This window comes from Carassius auratus, linkage group LG48F (assembly GCF_003368295.1).
Source record: "Carassius auratus strain Wakin linkage group LG48F, ASM336829v1, whole genome shotgun sequence".
In the NCBI taxonomy this organism is placed as follows: Eukaryota; Metazoa; Chordata; class Actinopteri; order Cypriniformes; family Cyprinidae; genus Carassius; species Carassius auratus.
In genome coordinates, this window is record NC_039300.1 from 379469 (window position 1) to 400820 (window position 21352).

General features: G+C 37.6%; 1 protein-coding gene across 3 annotated transcripts; it reads right to left on the bottom strand.

Annotated features, from left to right (window-relative positions):
- Positions 1-377: 377 nt before the first annotated feature.
- Positions 378-6614, bottom strand: LOC113068630 (uncharacterized). Of its 3 annotated transcripts, XR_003279583.1 has the most exons (7): positions 6484-6614; positions 6341-6403; positions 6176-6241; positions 5957-6037; positions 5599-5862; positions 4901-5496; positions 378-586 (listed from the first exon to the last, which is right to left on the bottom strand). XR_003279583.1 is itself a non-coding variant. In XM_026241405.1 (2 exons), exons 1-2 carry the CDS (start codon positions 5618-5620, stop codon positions 4847-4849), a joined length of 672 nt encoding a protein of 223 aa, XP_026097190.1. In that variant the 5' UTR covers positions 5621-5745; the 3' UTR covers positions 4700-4846. The 3 variants fall into 3 exon arrangements, 1 of the variants encoding a protein (XP_026097190.1); XR_003279584.1 differs by lacking the exon at positions 378-586 and having other exon boundaries at positions 4700-5496; positions 6176-6237; XM_026241405.1 differs by lacking the exons at positions 378-586; positions 5957-6037; positions 6176-6241; positions 6341-6403; positions 6484-6614 and having other exon boundaries at positions 4700-5496; positions 5599-5745.
- Positions 6615-21352: the final 14738 nt, after the last annotated feature.

Genomic DNA, 21352 nt, shown 5'->3' on the forward strand with positions numbered 1-21352 from the left:
AAGTAATTTCATAACTGACCTTTGAGCAGGGTTATAAGCTATCTTTTCAGGATCAAGTTTAATCCCTTCTTGTTTATGATAGTCATAGATGTACGTCCTCTTGTCATTCTCAGTGATTACATCTGAGGGATAGCCAGAGGCTTGCTGTTTAAACTGCAAAAACGTCTTCACATAATCACAAAACAGACTGTCAGATCTCTGTGGAAAATGCCACACCTCCTAGATCTTAACCACCTCATAACCCTTCTCAATGGCTTTTAACAATTCCAGACTGACCCATGTTCCCGAAATTGCTCTTTCATCATCGGTGTGAGTACAAGGTATGACATCACTTTGCTCTTCCACACATGTGCGGCAGAGGGCAAAAATTTATTTCCCATTGGATCTTATGGGAAGCAGCGGATATAGTAATTTTCGAGGATGCAGCATCTTTACCTTGACAAGACCATAATAATTTTCAAGATTTTCAAAATCGCTGAAAATAATTTCTGGATAGGATTCTCACCATCAACAGTTTTGTGGTACAACTTGTACGCATTGGTCCTTCCACCAAAAAGGGAATCGCGAGGTTTCAGTCTCTCTGGTGCTGAATAAGTAGACATAAAATCAATTACATGAGGGTCTGTTTGCTTAAGACTAGCCCACTGGCATTCCCACATAACCACTGTGTCTAGATCAGCCTTTCTCAAACTTTTTTCAGTCAGGGCACCTTTCAAAAGTGCATAAAATCTCAAGGCACCCCAGTGTAAAATATAATTTTAAAACACTGCATAACCCAAATGTAAATGCAAATGTCCTGTTTATTTAGACAGGACAGTAATGAACAGAGCATAATACGAACTGTAAATAACAATAACAATAATAATAACAACTTTATAGCAACTGTATAGCACCTTTAAAAACACAGGTTTGCAAAGTAATTCACAAAATAATTAATCAGAGACACAAATTCCATAAAACCATAAGAGGTGGGTCGCCCAATACAAGTTTAAAATATTCTGGCTGACCCCCCAGCGTGAGTTTTTCAAAGCGACCGTTATTAATGTGTCACTTTATGGTTTCCATGGTAACGTGTCATTGCTTGTCACGTGACACACTGCAGCAACAACAGAGCTAAATGAATGATGATCTGCTTTTATGTCATTTAACCTTTTTTATTCAAAATATTCACAAATTTGTTTGATATGGCATGAAATATCTGATATTCCGATTGTCAAATATATGCAAGTGGAAGTGTTTTGTCGTTTAAACATCTTTATAACGATCTCGTTAGTTGAGCTGTATGCACGATGGCCGCCGCAGACGCAGTTCAAATCAGATCTGTTGGATTTACAAGACGTGAATTCATCCACTTCTCCCAAAATATATAAAAGTAAATGGCAGGTGAACTGGGAGAAGAATAGAGTAAACTTTAAAGTTACTTACACAATGTGTATCTGATATGAATAAAACTAACTATAATGGAAAGGATTATTATTTCCTCTTCCTTTGACATCAGTGTGTATTTTACAAACTCTAAATGTATTGTTTTTTTAGTACTTTTATGTCTGAAACCTAAAATAAACATTATGTGGCTGAAAACGCTGAAAAGTTGTGATATATGACAGCTCCGAGCTCCTGTCTCTGGCTCAGTGCCAGCCAACACGAAAGCACATTTGAATTTAGCAGTTGATCACGTGATGCACTGACCGTTCTAATCACGTGTGTGAGTGTGTGATCGTACGTGCGAAAGGGATAAAAAGAGGAATGTATTTATGTAAATTCAAATATATTTTATATATGATATTTATATATTTATATATGTCAGCTCTGTAACGAACAGAAATGACCATGTAAAAAACAATCTGCAAAATCAAGAGCCTTTCTCACACCATCTTTCTCATAATAACCGTCTACATAATATGATCCAAACTTCATCTCACCATGGTTAAGGGCGTAGTGGATATCCACCCCTCGGGTCTTTTTCACATATTCAAGCCATTCGATCGAAACATTCGAGAATGTCTTGTGTTGGTGTGCGTATGCATTATTGTGAGTCAAGGATTGTGTTAAGCTTGAGGAAGTGTGTCTTAAACACACCCATGCAACATGATGCCAAGGTGGTGTAGCTAAAAGTGTCGATCTGCGTACACTGTATGAACTCCTCTCTATATTTCATGCATGCTTCACGTAGTAAAACCACATCATTCATACAATACAACCCAATCTCTTTCCTGAAGTCGAAGATCTTTCCTGCAAGAGTATCGTACCACTGGTCAAATTTTGTCCTAGCACTGTCTATCATGTTGTCATAACCATAGTAATGCTAAGCGGGGTATGGACCTACATAGCTCTGATTCTCCAGCCTATTGAAAAGATGGGGAAAGTAGCCCTTCTCAGCTGTGGTCAGATTTAACGCTGCAGATGTCTTCGCTAAAGCCATAGGCAAAAATGAATAGCTGTCAATGTAACGTTGCTTGGTCATCTCATCAACCATGGAGAGTAGTCTACAGCCTTGCATGAGAACCTTAAGTTTAAGACCTACTTTGCAAAAATACCCCAGTATTAAAAAATTATCAAAGCCTAAAGCATGTGTGCTACAAGTGTGTAATTTTTAAATTTGGGCTGCCTGAATTTATCGACGAGTTGTTTCACACAGTCTTCACCCCTAAATTCATATTTCTTCCCATCAAAAGTCATGGCAGAAGCGTAATTCGCAACATGTTTTCCGTTATCACTACGTGATTCAAAATCATAATAGATGTAACGGGTGTCAAACTCTTTAGGTTGTGTAGGCTGTATGAAGCATTCATGAGCCCCTCCATGACTTACATTATCACCGCAATGCAGACAAAAATCGGCAGGACATTTGTGGGGTTGTGGATTGCTTGAGGCGATGTAATAACGTCTACTGCATTTACTGCAGTATTTAATAGTATCGCAAAGGGATCTACCCGACACGTTACCACCAACTGACCGTTTATGAGCGTTAAAACAGTATTGTGATTTACAAAATCGCAAACAGTCGGGACAATGAATTGTGTTTTTGGGTTGTTTGTGACATTCACTGTCATTGCAGACAGAACATGCAAATTCATATTCATGATTCTGTCTATTTTAGATCCTGTATAGCAGTACTCACACACATAATCTATAATCATTTATCATGTAGTAATGACTATCATGGAGATATAGAAACACAGTTTTGGGATGCGGCTTTTCATGCGTTTCATACTTTTCTAATCGACCCTCACTAGATCTGTGGAAAACCACAATTTTTATGTTTAAGACCTTTTCAAACTTCGCTACATCATTAAAACCTATAAGGCTCTGCGATGTGAAACCGGCAGCATTCTGTATGGTCATAGCCCTTCCTTCTAACTCCTGGTGTGGTGTTTGTGGTTCAAGAAAATGGGCTAAACAAATAGGAAAGCATAGATTTGTTCCAACATTGTTTGGACAAAATAAATGCATCTTCTTCCTCTTAATCACATCATCATGGGCGATATCTGTAATCTTCCTACGAACCCCGCCACTCTTACTTCTGGCATGTAATGGTAAAGAATCATCGGCCATCACACCTTCATTACTCTGCATTACAACTTCAAACTGGTCTACAAAAACCTGCTCATTGTAATCATTACCGGGGGACAGTACAGCATTCACATCGCGTCTTAGACTAGGACCTCTCAAGCTAATGTTAATAAACCCACCCTGACCTGCAATCTGTCTGGAAAATGACACCATCTCTGACAACACATTTTGCACAAATATAGTGTATGCAGCTAAATTGGGGGATGAAATTTCTCTCAGATTGAGATCTGTATGTAACTCTAAACCATTAAAATGTGGTCTTGGTACTATAGTGTATCCTTCTACAACACCGCCATCTCGCGCAAGTCTGTCAACATCATTCTGACTTAAACCTGCAAAGGGACCTGTGGAATCTGACATTACAGAATCTAATAACCCAGTGCCTATCTGTTCAGAATCATAGGCATGTGTCTGGATCAATTGTTCTAATCTTTCACATAGATCAGGATCAGTTGAGTCTAACATTTCAGCCTCTGTGGTTATTAGATTCTGTAATGCCATATTTTATACTATCTCAGACATGTTTTTGTTTAAAATCATCCCATGCTGTTCGTCATTAGACCTTTGAGTTTGTACAAGACTCTCTAATCTATCTGCTAGATTTACATAGTCTGGACCAAAGGCCTCAATCTGCTGATTAAGTATTCCCTGCAACCGCTCAACTATAACCATTTCATCATCATCATCATCATCATCATCATCATCATCATATCTAGCTCTTGCAGAAGGTCTCTGTTCATACTCCAATGAACAGCTATGTAGATCATCATCTGAACGTACTCTTTTACCAGCCATATTTAAAAGATGAGTTTATAAAATATATACATCTAATTACAGATGCATACTAAATAAAAATCCTCAAAAATAAATCCCAATGCTAGTAATACTAAAAATAAATAAAAAAACACTGTTAAACACGCTATACAAATAGTAATTAACCAAAAAAAAAAAAAAATGTATTTGTATTTTTTTAAATGTATGTATCTGATTAGATGCATACTAAATAAACAACCCTAATCAAAAAACACTAGCTCAACACTGTTAAACACATCAATACAGATAGTAATTAACATTTTTTTTAAAGATTTACCCATCACAAAAAAAAAAAAAAAAAAAACTAATTTAACCTAACAAACACACCAGCAGTACAACACTACGCAAATGCAACTACAGTACAAGGCATATCAAAAAACAATTAACACATGGTAACCGTCAGCTCAGAGAAAAAAGAAGAAACCAGCGCATTTTTCTTTACATGTGTAATCAAAAATGCTCAGGATTTGCCACCACCTAAAACAGCATTCTTAATATTAGAAAGCAGTGTTACCGTGAGTTGACGTTCTCTGAATTCCTCCCAACGCCCGCTGTCGATCTTCTTCACTTGTTCGGCAATAAAGTCTTTACGTTCATGAACCAGTCTGCATATCTGTCCTTGTTCAACAGAGTTTGTCAATAACGTATCAATATGACTGAATGAACAAGCTGAACATCTCCGAAGACTCAACAGTTTTTCCTCCACACGTCGATTATGTTCACGGCCCCCCAGCAATAGCTCATGAATGAAGCATTGTTGATTTGATGGTAGAGCTTGATCATTAGTTGATGCAGAATGTTCGGCAGGAGTCTCAACAGCGTTAAGTTCATCAGTCTGATGATTTTCAACCACCTCGGTCAGCTCTGTATTATTGGTAACAGTTGTGGGGGCAACGCTGTCTGCAGCTAATATCAAGTCTTGATCATCTATATCCAGCACAAAATTATCAGCATTTGTAACGTCTGAAGGTCTATCTGCTACCGCTGAACTTATGGACTCCGAGGCATTCGGCACCACAGCATCTTCATTGGCATCCCAGCCTTTGATCAAAGCATCATCCCAGTTAGAAACATTATCCTGAGAGCTCAGCACATCTGAACTGTGGAGTTCTATGGAAAACACACATGTAATAAAAAATTAATGTATGATATTTTTTTCCCCTCACTCTCTTATTACAACAGATTGTTAAATTAAAATAGAAATATACATACCAACTGATTCGTGGGTTGTCATCGGGCTACAACGTGTCAGGGTCACCGCTAGATGTCTCTTAGTACTAAGCCTTGAGGTAGTAGCCCTTGTTGCTAATTTGTCAGGCCGGGGTCGTTTAACTCCCCTGTTGACTTTTAACAAAGAGAGTTATGTGAACTGATCTGAACCGGTCGATGCAGATGGCTCTGAGTGTCCTGCATCTCTATTCTGGATATCAAACCCTGGCTGAGAAACCAATCCGGCTACATCAAAAGCTGAAGATGCTGTAAACAGTAAAACAAAAGTTTCTGTTTTTGTAAAGTATTAAACCACATACATGAAAAAACCAAAATGTTTTCAGAGGGATCAAGATCTAACCTGAGCTGGTCGATGCAGATGGCTCTGAGGGCCCAACAATTATGTTCTGAATATCAGGCCCAGGCTAAGAAACCAATCCGGCTACATCAAGAGATAAAGAAATAAGTAAAACAGTAAAATAAAAGATTTTAGTTTAAAAAAATAAATAAATAAAAGTTTTTTAAACTACATACATCAAACAGATATTTCAAATGTAAGTGCTAATAAAATACAACATACCATTCAAGGAACTACTACTGTTGTTAGCAGACCGCTGATCCAAGCTGTTAATCAGTGGAGCTCTAACTAACCACAAATAAGTATAATTAATATAAAATAAGTGGATAAATCCTTAAAACGCAGTGTATTCACTATACTATATGTATAAACAAATACATTACTTACGTAGCTGGTCAAGATCTGCGCCTTAAAGTATTCTGAATTGTACACACATACGATTTAAAAATCCTGTTAAACATTAAAGTTAAACAGAGTAAGATACCCCATTTACAAAGAAACCATCTTATATATAAATTAAATACACTCACCATTTTTGTAAGCCATTGTAACAAACAAAGTCTTTCTCAGAGATTCCACAGCAGCAGATGTAGGCTAGCAAACTAGCTAATATGTGAATTTTAGTGAAACTGATCAGGTTAGAGCGGACCCTCTTTGAATGTGTTGAGGTGTGATGTCAGATGTAGGCGTAACATGAACATTTACATTATAAAAATGGAAAAAACATGCCTACCCAATGTTCTGTCCAATAGGGATGAATGTTTTCATTTCTTTCCAACCTATGAACACACTGCAAGGATCTACAACTTTATCAAATATAACTTACTAAATCTACTAGTAAATATAACTTAGATGTTTCTAACCAGTTAAAATAATATAAAGCCAAGATTAAAACTTGGTTAGAATACTAGTAATGTTTTCGGGTAGGGATGAATTTACTGCAACGGTCACCATATTAGTTAAAAAGAAATGGTTCTGCTCCTTTTTCTTATGTTTTAAAAATTAAAACCCACCCTAAATAAAACTCCTACTAGACAGTTAAACTCATATTCTACTAAAATAAAAAGAAGAACCTATGCTGAATGGCTTTCAGTAAATAAAAACTGAAAATGTTTTAAACATGATCAGAGTCCTAGTATTGATTTGGGTAAACATGCATCTGCTGTTACGTATACAACATCTTTATTTTGTTTTTAAAAATGTAGTTGTTGAATAAAGAAAATTATTATGTTTTAAATTAAACCACTCCTGGACAGTTAACTCATACTACTTAAATAACAAAGAGAAGAAACTTAAGCATGATAGCTATCGTTCCCCACTGCTTTTGTTCAACCTAGCCTTAGAGAAATGGCCCTCCTGTTAAGCAGCATTCATATGGACATAGCACTGACTTGTCTAATCCTCTTAAGAACCTCATCATCCTCTGCCTAAAGTAAATTCAATGAAAGTTTTAGTAAAAGTCAGGTGTTAACATAGACACATTAAGATGACCATCTTCCACCACTAAAAGGTAGACGCCTTGGCACTTTCCTGCTCATAAGGTAAGAGACATTAACATTTAGCCCCTAAATCAGATTAACGTGTCTGGATGTCTTTCAACCTAAAACATGACGCAGGTTTGTCTTTCAACAGTAAAAGCTAGACGCCCTGGCACCTTCCTGCTCAGAGGGACCTTAACATATAGTCTATAGATCAGACCATGGTGAGGTGTCTGCATAAACACTGTTGTACCAGCCCCGAAAGTCAGGAAGGAGACATTTGAAGAAAAGGTGAAACAATAATTAGAAGATTTCAGAAGATTTCATATGATACATGAAGGGACATTTCAGGACATTCATATGATCAGTTACATCCTGACTAACTTTTCAATACATGTTTGATACTGCCAGTCAGGGTAGCACATTGCAAACCAAATACACAACAGCACAGTCAGCAGACAGGGGGCTACACATGCATGTCTGGGAACAACATTCACAGATGGGGCAAGTGGACCGCATGGATCTCATTTTTAACTCCTGTAAGTTCTCCTAGAACTTTGTTGTTTTATTTCTTAAACTTATGTACTGCTTCTTCATTCGCATTCATGAGTGTAAGATTAGCTGGAGCTCTTAGGGCCTAAAAAGAACATGTCCAGACAAAACACTTTTTCAGAAGCCTGGATGGATTAGATAGGTGCTGCCTCAGATAATTTTTGCCAATTTGATCTGTTGACCACCCATTGATGACATTAGGGATAAATGAGCCCACTTTTGACAGATGGTCCCCTATAATTTCTTCTCAATACCTCTCGAACGCTATAGTGAATCATGGTTTATGAAAAAAAGTTTTTTTCTCTCCATATTCTCCTAAAACAATTAACTCAATTATAATTATTACATATTTATTACATATTTAACAGTATGGATTTATAAAAAAACATGATAAATAACAATTTACATTATCAAATTCTAGAAATAAAATAAATACATTTATATAAAATCTGAGGATCAGCAATGACTGAGTTAACTATGAAATCATAATGTTATAAGATAGAAATCTAAGTTTAAAAACAATAAAAAAATATAGCACATGGGATTTAAAATTTACAGTGCCCCTAAATGTGATAAATGATGAAGTTAAAAGGAGTATTTTGATGATGACGACCAAGGGCACTTTATTAAAATATCAAAAAAGGTTGAATATGATGGAGAATAAATAGAAGCATTTTTCAATAACAAGATTTTGAAGTTTCATATTTGTAAATTACCATCATAATGGCATTATCCGAGGCGTGGGGAGATGACGTCATCACAGGGACCTCGTTGATACTTATGGCGTTTCTCAATGTCAAGGATACTTCCTTGGTAGGACTGATCCTTCCAAGTCACTTCCTTCAGAGGCAAGGTGAGACTCCTCTTAAGCATTCGAAGAACACGTAAATGAAACAGGCTAGCAAGTGCACGTAATTGCGTCATTACGTCAGTGAAAAGGTCCGTTTTAATAACACTGTGAATGGTATCATTAAATTACTTTGGAGAACTTAACTAATTATTTATAAAAGAAATGCCGATGATGCAACCAATTGTTAAATGACAGGTCCGGTTCAGTTAACCATCTGTATTTGTATAATTTACAATATCAATACGGTAGTAATTTGTACTGGCATTTAAACGTCAAACTTTACTTATATTTACTACAGTTCTAACAAATGTTTGGTAATGTAAATAAAAACTGTTACGCTCCGACTACGCTAAAGTTCGATTTTTTTTTTAACTAGATAGCAAAGCTGCGCGCATAGGATTGTGGGTGATTTGAGAGCGTGAAGAGCATGAAGGATACACATATGCATCCTTTCCTGTGTATGGGATATTCTTCGAATGAAGGACTCAGTTGTAGCAACAATGAGTCTTACAGAATAATTAACTCAAATGATATATAGGGAATTTGAATAATTAATCAGGAATATGATTAATTTATATCTCAGATGACAGTTACATTAAATTTGATTGATTATGAAAAATAACTCAATTGCCTATAACAATAAATAATCACAGGGCACTGTAACTTACTCATTAATATGTCAATATTACATTCTTCATATCAATTATTGTGATATCTCTTACTGTAAATTACTGCAAATCAAACCGTGGTATGTCCAGCAAACCACTGTAGACCTATCAATTTTCAATAAAGTTATCACGCCTTATAATTCAAGGAAAAGTATTCTCTGGCCATGAAAATATTATCCTATCCTTATGATAAAATTTAGTTTCTAAATTTAGAGCTTGTAGCTATAGATCAGACATCTCAGTGACTCGTAATGTGAGTGGGGTGGAGTCCAAGCCAATCGTCAGTATATGGGTTTTTAATAATTAAACTAGTAATACATCAAACTACAAATCACACAGAGTAAATATGCGTACGACAATACAAACAGTAAGCTTTATACAATACATAACGAATCCAAATAAAAGAGAGAGAGAGAGAGAGAAAATAGAGTGAGATCACATAAGGAGCTCAGGTATGAAAATCATAGTCAGTAACTTTTGGAAGCCAACAACAAATCAGATCATAACAACACTTTAAAGCAGCATTTAAATCTCCATAGAGAAAGTGATACTTGCAAAAGTGTCCCATGTGAGCGTGGCGTGAGATCGGCGTCGAGCTTGTGAGCTTTGCACGCTGTTCCCGTTGAAACAGCCATGTGCCATGAAACGGAGGCCATGTGACGCGCGTGCACGCTGCGCTGGCTCTTGGCGTGAGCGTGGAGCACGTGGTCCTTTGTTCTGTCCTCGCGCGGTATTTGAAAGGTTCAACAAACATTGTTCCAGAATTCGTCTTCCTTGCGTGGAGAGGCGAATAGTTGAATAAACTTAGTAAAGAAAAGAAAAGGAAAGAACAAAACGAAAACTTCCAAAGGAGCCATTAAAATGGCTTTTTCTCTCAGCCCCTGTGCTGAGGGGGTTTGCGCTATGAGCTATGAAGCAACGTTGGAGAGCAGCGTGTTCGAGAACAGAGAATGAGAAGAAGAGGAAGAAGAGCCAGTGGACCTTGTTTGGTCAATTCATATAGCTTGAAATAGTTCACGCCCCTTTTTCGCGTAAACAGCCAATGAAAGTCCGCGATCTGAGGCGGAGGGAAAAGTTCCTTTGTCTCTGTGAAGACAACCCCCCCCCTGGAGATCTAGGGCTTGTCCAAATTCCAGGGATTATTCTAGCAAGTTTGTAATTCAGATTACATACATATTTCATTACTTTGCGCTAGATAAATGGGTCTGTCAGAGCATGACGATTAGAACAAGACTAAACATAATAGATATATGTGATCAAAACATGAAGTTACATTCAAATGCAGAATTACACATATTTAAAGATTTGCTTAACACATGATAACACTGCAGATGTTGGGAAACATCTAAATGTACCAAAAGGGAATACGTAAAACATGTATAAAACATAGAAACAGAAAGTTAATGAATACATTCCATAGAATGCATTGTTCAAAAGAAGCCAGTGATTTGGCTTCTCTCCTGTCCTGTGTGGTCGTAAACTTTTACAACCTGCAAAAGTGGGGGTTGCAGAAACATGGCTCTCTTTGAGAAGGTTAAAGTGAGGAGAGACATTTCCTAAAGTATGAGCTTGCAACTTATACTCTTCACATAACAAGGATTAACCATTTTATGCAATCCATAAACATAATTAAAATACATATTAATAATAAAATGAAAGTAAGGAACTTATACGAAAGGTTTCCTTTGTCTCCAGTGTGTTGGAGGAATTTGGGTTGGGGGTTTTCATTTCTTCTTTGAAGCTCGCATGGGCATCGTAAATAATTTAAGTCCAGCCAGGCTGGCGCCAGGCCAGGCACTTGGTGCAAAAAGAGTTTCATTTGGAAAATCTGAATTAAACACATGAATCGATGATCTGCATATCCGTTACACAGTCCTTGGTTGAAATTCCGAGGATCCTCGACATTGGAACAGTCCTTCGACGGATGTCGATGGCGTAGCATCCTCAGAATAATGGCTTCCGAGGATCCTTCCTTGACATTTAGAAACACCTTTAGTAGCGGGAGGGGCGCGTTTCTAATTATTCGCATCGAATCACTCAGAGTAGCAACGCCTCCCTTACAAAAATTAACCATGGTTTTACTACAAATAAAGCCAAAAAACCATGGTTACTGTAGTTAAACCATCGTAACCACAAATTAACCATGGTTTTGCTATATTAACCATAGTTTAACCATGGTATTTGTAGTAAATCTGTGGTTTTACAAATGGCAGTCAATACGCCAAAAAACCATGGGTTACTACAGTTTTACTATAATAAAACCATGGTTATTTTTTGTAAGGGCTGCACTCGTGTTTCCACAGTTCCTAATTGTTTTAACGACACTATAGTATTACACTGCCTGAAGAAGAAGCTATTTTGCTTCGAAACGTCGCAAGTTCACTGAGTGTCATTTAGTTTTGAAATTCCTGGGAATTTGTTTTGATTTTTGAACGTGTCATCAGCTGATATGTACGCATACAGAGCATGTAGGGAACGAGGAGAAGTCCCACGTCAACGTATCGATCTAGATGAACATCCAGCTGAACACGAGAGAGAATCTCACAACAGAAATTTCATTACACACAACCGTGCTGGCACTTCTCATTTCCCGAGGCAGTTTGAGGACAGGGACCGCTCATTTAGAGAATTTAAAAATAATTCTCGCCACTTGGAAAGGGAGGATGCCCCCCCGAAATTCTGGTGGAACAAAGAACTCCACCGACAAATAGGGGTAGAGAAGAGTGGTCATTCGATGAAGAAGATTTCCAGTTAGAACCTCCAGCCATATTACCAACGCCTGTCAGGCCACAAGCACCCTTGGAACAAAGAACACCCCGTAGAATCTACCAGAGACTGTTGCTGGAAGAAGATGAGATCACTGAGCTACCCAGTGGGGAAATAAACACAGCAAAACAGGCTCGACCTGGCTCGACGCAGATCTGCAGATCGACTGTTTCCCAGGAGCTAAATTCCAACACAAGGGCAACTTGGAAAAGGAAAATGGAAAAGGCCACCATAGCAATGGAGCCCGAGTTGTTGATCTTTTCTCTAGGGATTAATAACAGAGCACAGAGATGTATTGCTAACCATTAAGAGATACACAGAAAATACAGAATGGCCAGAAGCCGATTACCACACACGGCTTTGTACTTCCCCTTGGTAAACCTCTCCACAAATGTACCTCTGGAAGAACAGGTCCATTTAGAAAAGATAAATAAATATATAAAGGACACATTGGTCTCCATTGAAGAGCTTCCCAAAGAGGAATTTGTGGTGGAGGAGGATTGTATACACTGGACCGCTGGAACAGCAAAAACAATGCTGAAACATTGGATGGATCATTTAAACTTCTTGTGAACATCAGGCCGAGTGATGGCACTGAGAGATTAATCATGAATTTAGCACCATCACTTGAGCTTACGGATGATCAAACGGCAGTCTTATTGAAGGGACTGTCTTTCGTTCCTGCACCAAAAAATAAAAAAACACAAAGAGGTGAATTACTCAGAGGCCTGCAGAAATACCTTAAATTGGAAGCCTTCTTTGAAGGAAAAAGAAAAAGAAAGGGAAAGAAACGGTTCACTGATGGTTCAGATTGGACTCCCCCTTTCTCCAGTCTACCCCAACAGATAACACAAATTGTGGAAGCTGATTTAAAAGCATTTAAACATTTACATTGGGAAATAAACGAGATCTCCAATCTGACCACCAGTGAAGAAAAAGCACTGAATTCTTTAAAGAAAAACAAAAAGATAGTTATAAAACTGGCCGATAAAGGCAGCTAGAGCTGTAGTCAAGTCCGGCTTTGTCGAGTCCAAGTCAAGTCCAAGTCCAGGACTAGTCGAGACCAAGTCAAGACCGAGTCCAAAGAGGTTCGAGTCCAAGTCAAGTCCAAGTCCAAAAGTTTCGAGTCCAAGTCCAAGACAGAGTCCAAAAGAATGAAAAAAGGGTCCTCTTCACATACTTAACTACTGATAATGTTTGTGATGCGAGAGAAAGCATATCTCCTATTCTAAGAAAATCATTTTACATTATTATTTGTAATGATCAAAAAGCATGTGCAAAGTAACAACTCTGTAGGACAGGGGTCTCCAAACTACATCCTGGATGGCCAATGTCCTGAAAAGTTTAGCTCCAACTGGCCTTAAAACACCTGGAAGATTAGTGTGTCTAGTAAGAGCTTGATTATCTGGTTCAAGTGTGTATAATTAGGGTTGAAGCTAACAGGGGCGTTACACAAGATCCCGGGCCTGGTGCATAGGCGATCCTGATGGGCCCCCATGGCCCCCACCCATGAAAATATCCAGGTAAAAAATATATATTTCAGATTCATACTTTTCAAGGGCCCTCTCTTCCTTTGGGGCCTTGCTAATGAGTACTGGTTTTACCCCCAGTCCGACCCTGGGAGCTAAACTTGGATAAACAAACAAAGTTTGAAACTGTAAGGTCAAATAATTTTTATGTACTTTATTGTTTGTTGACATTATATCTGTGGTCAAAAATGTATATGACTATGCCTAATTGGCACAGTGCACAGACACGCACAAAGCTCGGGATATGACAAATGCGCGCAGCAAGGCTAGAATCGATACGTTTGGCTCTACTGGGCATGCGCACATAAATACAGCGAAAGTTTTGTCATACTGTACTAGGGCTTGCATAGACTAGTCGAGCTCTGTCAGAAACAATCGACTACTCCAGCATGCATTAACCATACTGCATACAAAGTGTTTGCAAGCACGACGTGAATTTTAGAATTACAATATTGTGTGGAGCTGTTACTATATGACCTTATCTATGTTGCATGTAAAAATAAAATATGTAATGTAATAATTAGGGTTGTGCCTGAGTGAAAAGAGAGCAAATCAAACACCGCATTGTTGTCGCCTCTCTGTTTATCTCTCAGAAATCAGAGCGTTGCAAGAGTAATTTTACCTATAATAATACATCATAGCTACACGTTATATTATTTGTATATATTTAAGGCAAATATTGAAAGCTTAGGCTACCATGATACGAATGAATGGAATAAGCACAGCGCGCTCACCAATCAAACAGCAGCGCTGCGCGTCTCAGTCTCTCAAAAACCAAATCAGTTCTCTCTCAACAGTAGGCTAATAATCAGCTTCGATACGGATACAGTGTCTACTTGTCCTACATGTTTGCATATTTACCTTTTGCTGGTTTGCGCGGAACACACACATCTGTTTAGTGAAGTTCATTAACATTAAGACTCGCTCAAAGTGTTCTGCGTAATGAGAATGTGTGCATTGAATGGATTCAGTCGTGTTCAAATGATCACTAAACATTTGTCATGACATCTCTCTGCTTGCATGATAAATATTATTTTAGAAATTAATAATTATTTCAGTTTAACACGACATACTTGTTCAGTCATAACTACGAAAAAATATATAAAAAGTCATAACAGTCTTATCAAGTAACTGTACGATGTTGTATCCGAATGCAGATAGGAAAAATTTTGTGATTGTTGCAGATACAAATACTGGCTGTTACATGAAAATGTAAATATGTAATGTCATATAAAAAGTTAAAAATTTGCATATGTAATTGTTGCATAAGGCTATAAATTAATATGCATTTATTGATAAAAAAAAAGGCTATCTAGGTGTAGACGTAAATAAAACACAATCTAACAGGTAGAAAATTAAATTAGAAACATCTAAACTTTTCAGGTCGCAGTAAGTGCACCACTGGTCATGCACATCCTTTCCCGGAACAATACTGAAAGCTAAGGCAAGATGGAGAAACAGATGATCATAGTTGCACAAGGATAGCCATTTTTTAAATGAATCTATTAGCAGAGCTACTGAAAGGGATGTTTAGTGCTGGAATTCCATTTATTCTTTGCTGAAACTTCTGCGTCATCATGGAGAGCGGGTCATGGTTGCCCAGCAACAGCAGACGCCACTGGAGCGCAAGCGCAGGCTACAGAGTGCTTTGGAAATAAGGAGAGCGGCGCGCCTAGCGTTTTCCACACGTTTTCAGTCGCGACATCATGCAAATGTGGTTTTGTTTTGAAGGAGAAATTTTTTATTTTATTTTTTTGCTAGACAAGTCCGAGACGACAGAAAAATGTCTCGAGTCCGGACTCGAGTCCAAGACCGGACTCGAGTACTACAGCCCTAGGCAACACGGTTGTAATTATGAGCAGGAACGACTATACTTGGGAAGGTATGAGACAACTCGAGAATACTGAACATTATAGCCCTTTAGAAGAGCCTATTTATCCACATACCCAGATAGAAGTTAAGGAGATCCTAGAAGAGATGTATGAAAATAGAATCAACAACAGAAAACAGAAGGAATACCTGTTGGGTCCAGGAGTACCGAGAGCTAGAAGATTTTATTTACTCCCAAAAATACACAAAAATCAGAAAAGTTGGAGTGTTCCAGATAAGATACCACCAGGGAGACCGATAGTATCCGATTGTAATAGCGAAACATATAATATAGCTGAATTTATTGAATATCATTTAAGTTGTATATCACAGAAACATAACAGTTATTTAAAGGATACCTATGATTTTATACAGAAGACCCAGGGACTCAGGATCCCTTCTGATTCACTGTTGTTCACGATTGACGTAGACAGTCTCTATACAAACATAGAAACCAGAGCAGGCCTTGAAGCAGTACGGGAGTGCATGCGTAGATACCCGGACAGCAAACGACCGGATGAGTATTTATTAAAGTTACTGGAGATCAACTTGACTAAAAACGATTTTGAATTCAACTCTAAATACTTCTTGCAAATAAAGGGAACTGCAATGGGAAAACGCTTCGCACCCTCGAATGCTAATATTCTCATGGCCCATTGGGAAGAGACTGCTTTGGCTAAGGAACCACTTAAAAAGTTTTTGTATTTCAGATTCCTAGATGACATCTGGGGAGTGTGGACGTACTCGAAAGAGGATTTTATGAAATTTACTTAGCACTTGAATCAACACGAAAGATCTATTAAAATAAGATTTGAGTTGGACTGTGAAAGAGTCAATTTTTTTGATGTAGTGACATATAAAGGACCTAAATTTCAACAGAACAATCAGCTGGACTATAAAGTCTACTTTAAGGAGACTGATACACACTGCCTATTACATAGGAGTAGTTTTCACCCCAGACACACCTTCAAAGGGATACTTAAATCACAATTGCTGAGATTCCACCGTATATGTTCACAGAAAGAAGAATTCTTAAAAGCAGTCAAAATTTTATTTAAAGCACTCAAACACTCAAACACATCAAAAACAAAATTTCACTACATTTTTGAAAGAGACTTCTCATTTACAGAATCACAAACCAATTGCGGCCTATGAAAGAAATAAAAATCTACTGAATATTCTAATACAAAGTAAAGTACAAGGTCTAAATACCAATATGAATCCCAAAGCAGGATCGTGTAAATATTATGTGTATTTGAGATGGGTAAAGAATAGGACCAGTAAACAGATCTTAGAAAGATAATTTATCAGCATCCTCATAACCAGTGTTGGGTATAGTTACTTTGGAAAGTAGTTAGTTAGGTTACAACGTTACCATCAATTAAAAGTAATCAGTTATGATACAGCGTTACCTATTCATAAAAGTAACGCGTTAGAGTACTCATGCGTTACCAAAAATTAAAAGCCGTTTGCAGCGGCTCACACATGACAGACACAGCCCCTGGCCCCTTTAAATGCACCTAGAAGTCGTGACTCCCGACAATGAATAACGTCAGTCATCCGACTAAATTAACACTGCAGGATAACAATAACAGGAAAGACAGTCAACAATCGGCTATTCCACATTGCGTTTTATTTATTTATTATCACAGAACGTATTATTAATCAAAATTCGCACCTACCCAGCCCGGGTAGCCTAGGCTACTGTATATTATGAGCACCACAAGATAACTCCTGATTTTTCTTTAACTTTAAATAATGCAGTTATCAAAGTACAAGTATGCTTACTTGTAAACACAACCTTAAACAGGCTTGCAGATTTAAATCCATTTAGAAATGATGAACAACCAGCCAGCCAACGATCTAACAGAAATTAACAGCTGCCTGTCAAACAAAAATGATAACAAACCGAATTAAATCCTTCACTGCCACACAGGCAAATGACAAATCGCTTAATAGCCGAACTAATTATTATTAAAGTGTCACTCACAGTCACAAGCCTAAATTCGCTTTAACACAGTCCTCTTACATTTACTCTTCAAAGTTGTGATTAAAACGTAGCGTTAAATTTGAGGTAGAATTTTTGGCGGTCGACAGAAGCTTTTCACCAAAGCAGAGTGTGCATTTTACCATTATGTTCTTTTCTTTTTCGTTGACAAATTGAAAATAATGTGCGTACTTCCATAAACCAAACGCTGTCCTCTCTGCTATCTTGCCGGGAGTTCGAAAAAAAACCCACACACACAGGGTCAGGCGCAGGGCACAGACGCATCACAGCCATTGACTTTACGATCACAGAGCTTCGGCTCCGCTGATACATCCGCAGGTGGCACAGTAGACCTAGGACTACTGTCTGACAAAAAGCAGGCTGCAGTCGGGATTTTCCTTTCCTTAAAATAACGGATTACTTTTTTTTAAAAATAACGAAGTTACTGATTACTTACGCATGAAACTAACGCGTTAAGTTACACATTTCAGGAAAAAAGTAATTAGAGTACTCTAACGCGTTACTTTGTAACGCGTTACCCACAACACTGCTCATAACATAATAAACAAAATAGAGAAACGTAGATTCATTGTAAGACACTTCATGTCCCAAGGCCTTCCCTCTCTCAGAGCCACGGTGCTCCAAGCCAACTCACTCTGGCTTCTAAAAGATAGACTCCGGGAGGAGAGAAGTTGGATCAAAAAACTGGGTACATATACCCCAGGGGCCTCAATGAGGTCTGAGAGAGGGAAGGCCTGAGTAAATCTCAATTGCTCTCTATCATTATATGTTTTATATTTTGTAATTCCTCCTCTTTAAATATTTTCTTTCTTAAAAATAACCCTTGGCCCTTAAGAACTACTCAGGTTAAATACACTACACCTAAACCTAATCAGGTCAACTGCACTACACCTAAACCTAACCAGGAGAACCACACTACACCTAAAACCTACCCATTCTACCACTAAGGATTTGAAACCTATGTAATTATATGTATTGTATTATAAATAATGAATATAACAGAATATTAATTTGAAAATCTCCTTTTATTGGGAGGATGTTGTGGGCCTGGGCTATGGGGCTCTGCTCGAACGGTGAAAACAGGTGGCCATCAGGAGTATAAGAAGGACAGTGCATTTACCGATGTTAAACTATGTTTCAGCTTCTGGATCTCATTCGTTCCTAATCCTAACCCAGTACTGCTAAATTTAAGGCTGAACCAAACCACACCCTAAACTTAACCTTCACAAACCCAGCGGTTTAAAAACCTAGCTGGTTCAACTCGAACACTGCTAAATTTGAGGCTGAACTAAAACACACCCTCACTTTAACCGTTACAGAACCAGTGTTTATAGTCTAACGATGACACTTACCGTCTTTGGGACAAGGCAGTCTGGCTGAAACAGCACTTCATGGCAGAACGCGATGCTGGGTCGGGATCGTCGGGCTCTGAATTTTGAGCTGTGGTCTGGTGAGTACTGCTAAATTTAAGGCTGAACCAAACCACACCCTAAACTTAACCGTCACAGACCCAGCGGTTTAGAAACCTAACCGGTTCAATTCGAACACTGCTAAATTTAAGGCTGAACTAAAATACCTGTATTTAGCCATCACTGACCCAGCGTTTAAAAACCACATCAAATCTTTTAATTGGATCACTCCTTCCCGGTTCTCCTTTTCTCCGCCAGGGGGAGCGGAAGAGGCGGGACAGGGGGGCAAACCCAAGTCCAGACAGGCTTGTTGGGAGGTGCGGGACCCAGACAGGCCTAGTCACCTTCTGGTTTGCTTTAAATTGAAACTCTTAGACCTTTAATGGTTTAATGGCTTACATTTTTACAGTTTTAATATTTATTTTTTATTTTCATGTTTATTTTTATATTTATATGTATGATATTATTGACATGCTAATTTTAACATACTCATACCTTTAGTAAAATCTTAAGCTGTTGAAGATTTTTTCCTATTTTTCTTCCATTTAGTTTACATTTATATTACTAACAAGCTAACTTTGACGTGCTGATGCCTTTGGTAGTAATCTTTTAAAAGTTTTTTTTATGAATTTTATATTTATGATATTACTGAAATGCTAACTTTGGCAGATTGCTTTTGAAGGTGTCGGTGTTTTAAAGGTTTTTATTATTATTATTTTTATACTTATATGTGTGGTGTTATTGGCATGCTAATTTCAACTTACTGATACCTTTAATGGTAATCTATTGGAGGTTTTTCTATTTATTCTACATTTATATTTTTAAAGTTAACTTTGATGTGCTGATGCCTTTGGTGGTAATCTGTTAAGGGTTTTTAATTTAAACTTTATGATATTACTGAAAGGCTAACTTTGGCAGATTGCTTTTGAAGGTGTCAGTGCTTTGAAGGTCTTTATATATACAATATTAAGTAAGTAAACTTTATTTATATAGCACCTATCACAGAAAGAATCACAAAGTGCTTTACATATAGCAATTTAACAAACTTAAAAATGATTTAAAAAAAACTTAAACATCATACAAAACATAATAGCTCAGTCAACTGAAAGATTGACTGAATAGAAGTGTCTTTAGCTGTTTTTTAAAAGAATCAACAGAATCAACCACACGCAGAGACAGTGGGAGGGCATTCCACAGTTTGGGAGCAACTGCTTGAAAGGAGCGGTCTCCCCGAGTTTTAAGGCGGGTTTTAGGGACAATCAGGAGATTTTGACCTGAGGAACGAAGAGTACGGAAAGAAGAATAAGGGGTAAGCATGTCTGCGATATATTGGGGGGCCTGTCCATGTAATGCTCTAAAGGTTAAAACTAAAATTTTATAATTAATTCTAAATTTTACCGGAAGACAGTGGGGAGTAAATAAAATCGGACTAATGTGTGTCCTTCTGTTGATTCCTGTTAAAAGCCTGGCTGCTGCATTTTGCACCAATTGAAGACGGTTCAGAGAAACATTGTTAAAACAAGTAAAAAGAGAATTACAGTAATCTAACCTTGAAGAAATAAAAGCATGAATGGTCATCTCCAAGGTAGCTCTGGGCAATATTTTTCTCAATTTAGAAAATATTTCTCAAATGATAAAAACAGTTTCTGACCAACTGTCTAGAATGACCATCCAGAGACAACGATTGGTCGAACAAAACACCCAGGTTTCTTAGGCTCAACTCGATGGATTAGTCTAAGGAACAGAGGTGTTGTTTAATTTGAGGTATTTTTTGTTCTGGAGCAATGATCAAAGTTTCAGTCTTTTTTATATTCAGTTGTAAATAATTGTTGTATAACCAAGTCTTAATGCATGACAGGCATATTATCAACAGCCTAACTTTAAAATACTGATATTACTAACAGAAAGATAAAGAAAGAGGTATTGGGAAAACTAATTTTAAACTAAGAAGAGTGTATCTAAAACCCCCTGGGAGTAAGCCTAGAAATGTGTTTGGAGCAGCAATTTTGATACTTATTGAGCTTGATAAAACTTACTTTCAAAGTATAGGAAGTACGTGGAGCCAACCGTTTTAATGCCTTCTGATTCACTTCAAGAGGTAACTATTAAACCTTAAACGGTAATGTGTTAATGATTAATAGAGTAATATTAGCATTAGCACGCTAACGTAAGTGAATTAATATTAACAACGGAACAATTAGGCAACAGAGATCAGAAAACAGGCTTTAAATTAAGAAAAATGCTATTTCAAATCAACAGAATCAAATTAA

Coding starts and splice junctions, on each gene's coding strand:
- LOC113068630 (XM_026241405.1), bottom strand. CDS start 5,620: ATGACAACCCACGAATCAGTTG. Junction 5,497..5,598: donor GACAACCCACGAATCAGTTG/GTATGTATATTT, acceptor TGTTTTCCATAG/AACTCCACAGTTCAGATGTG.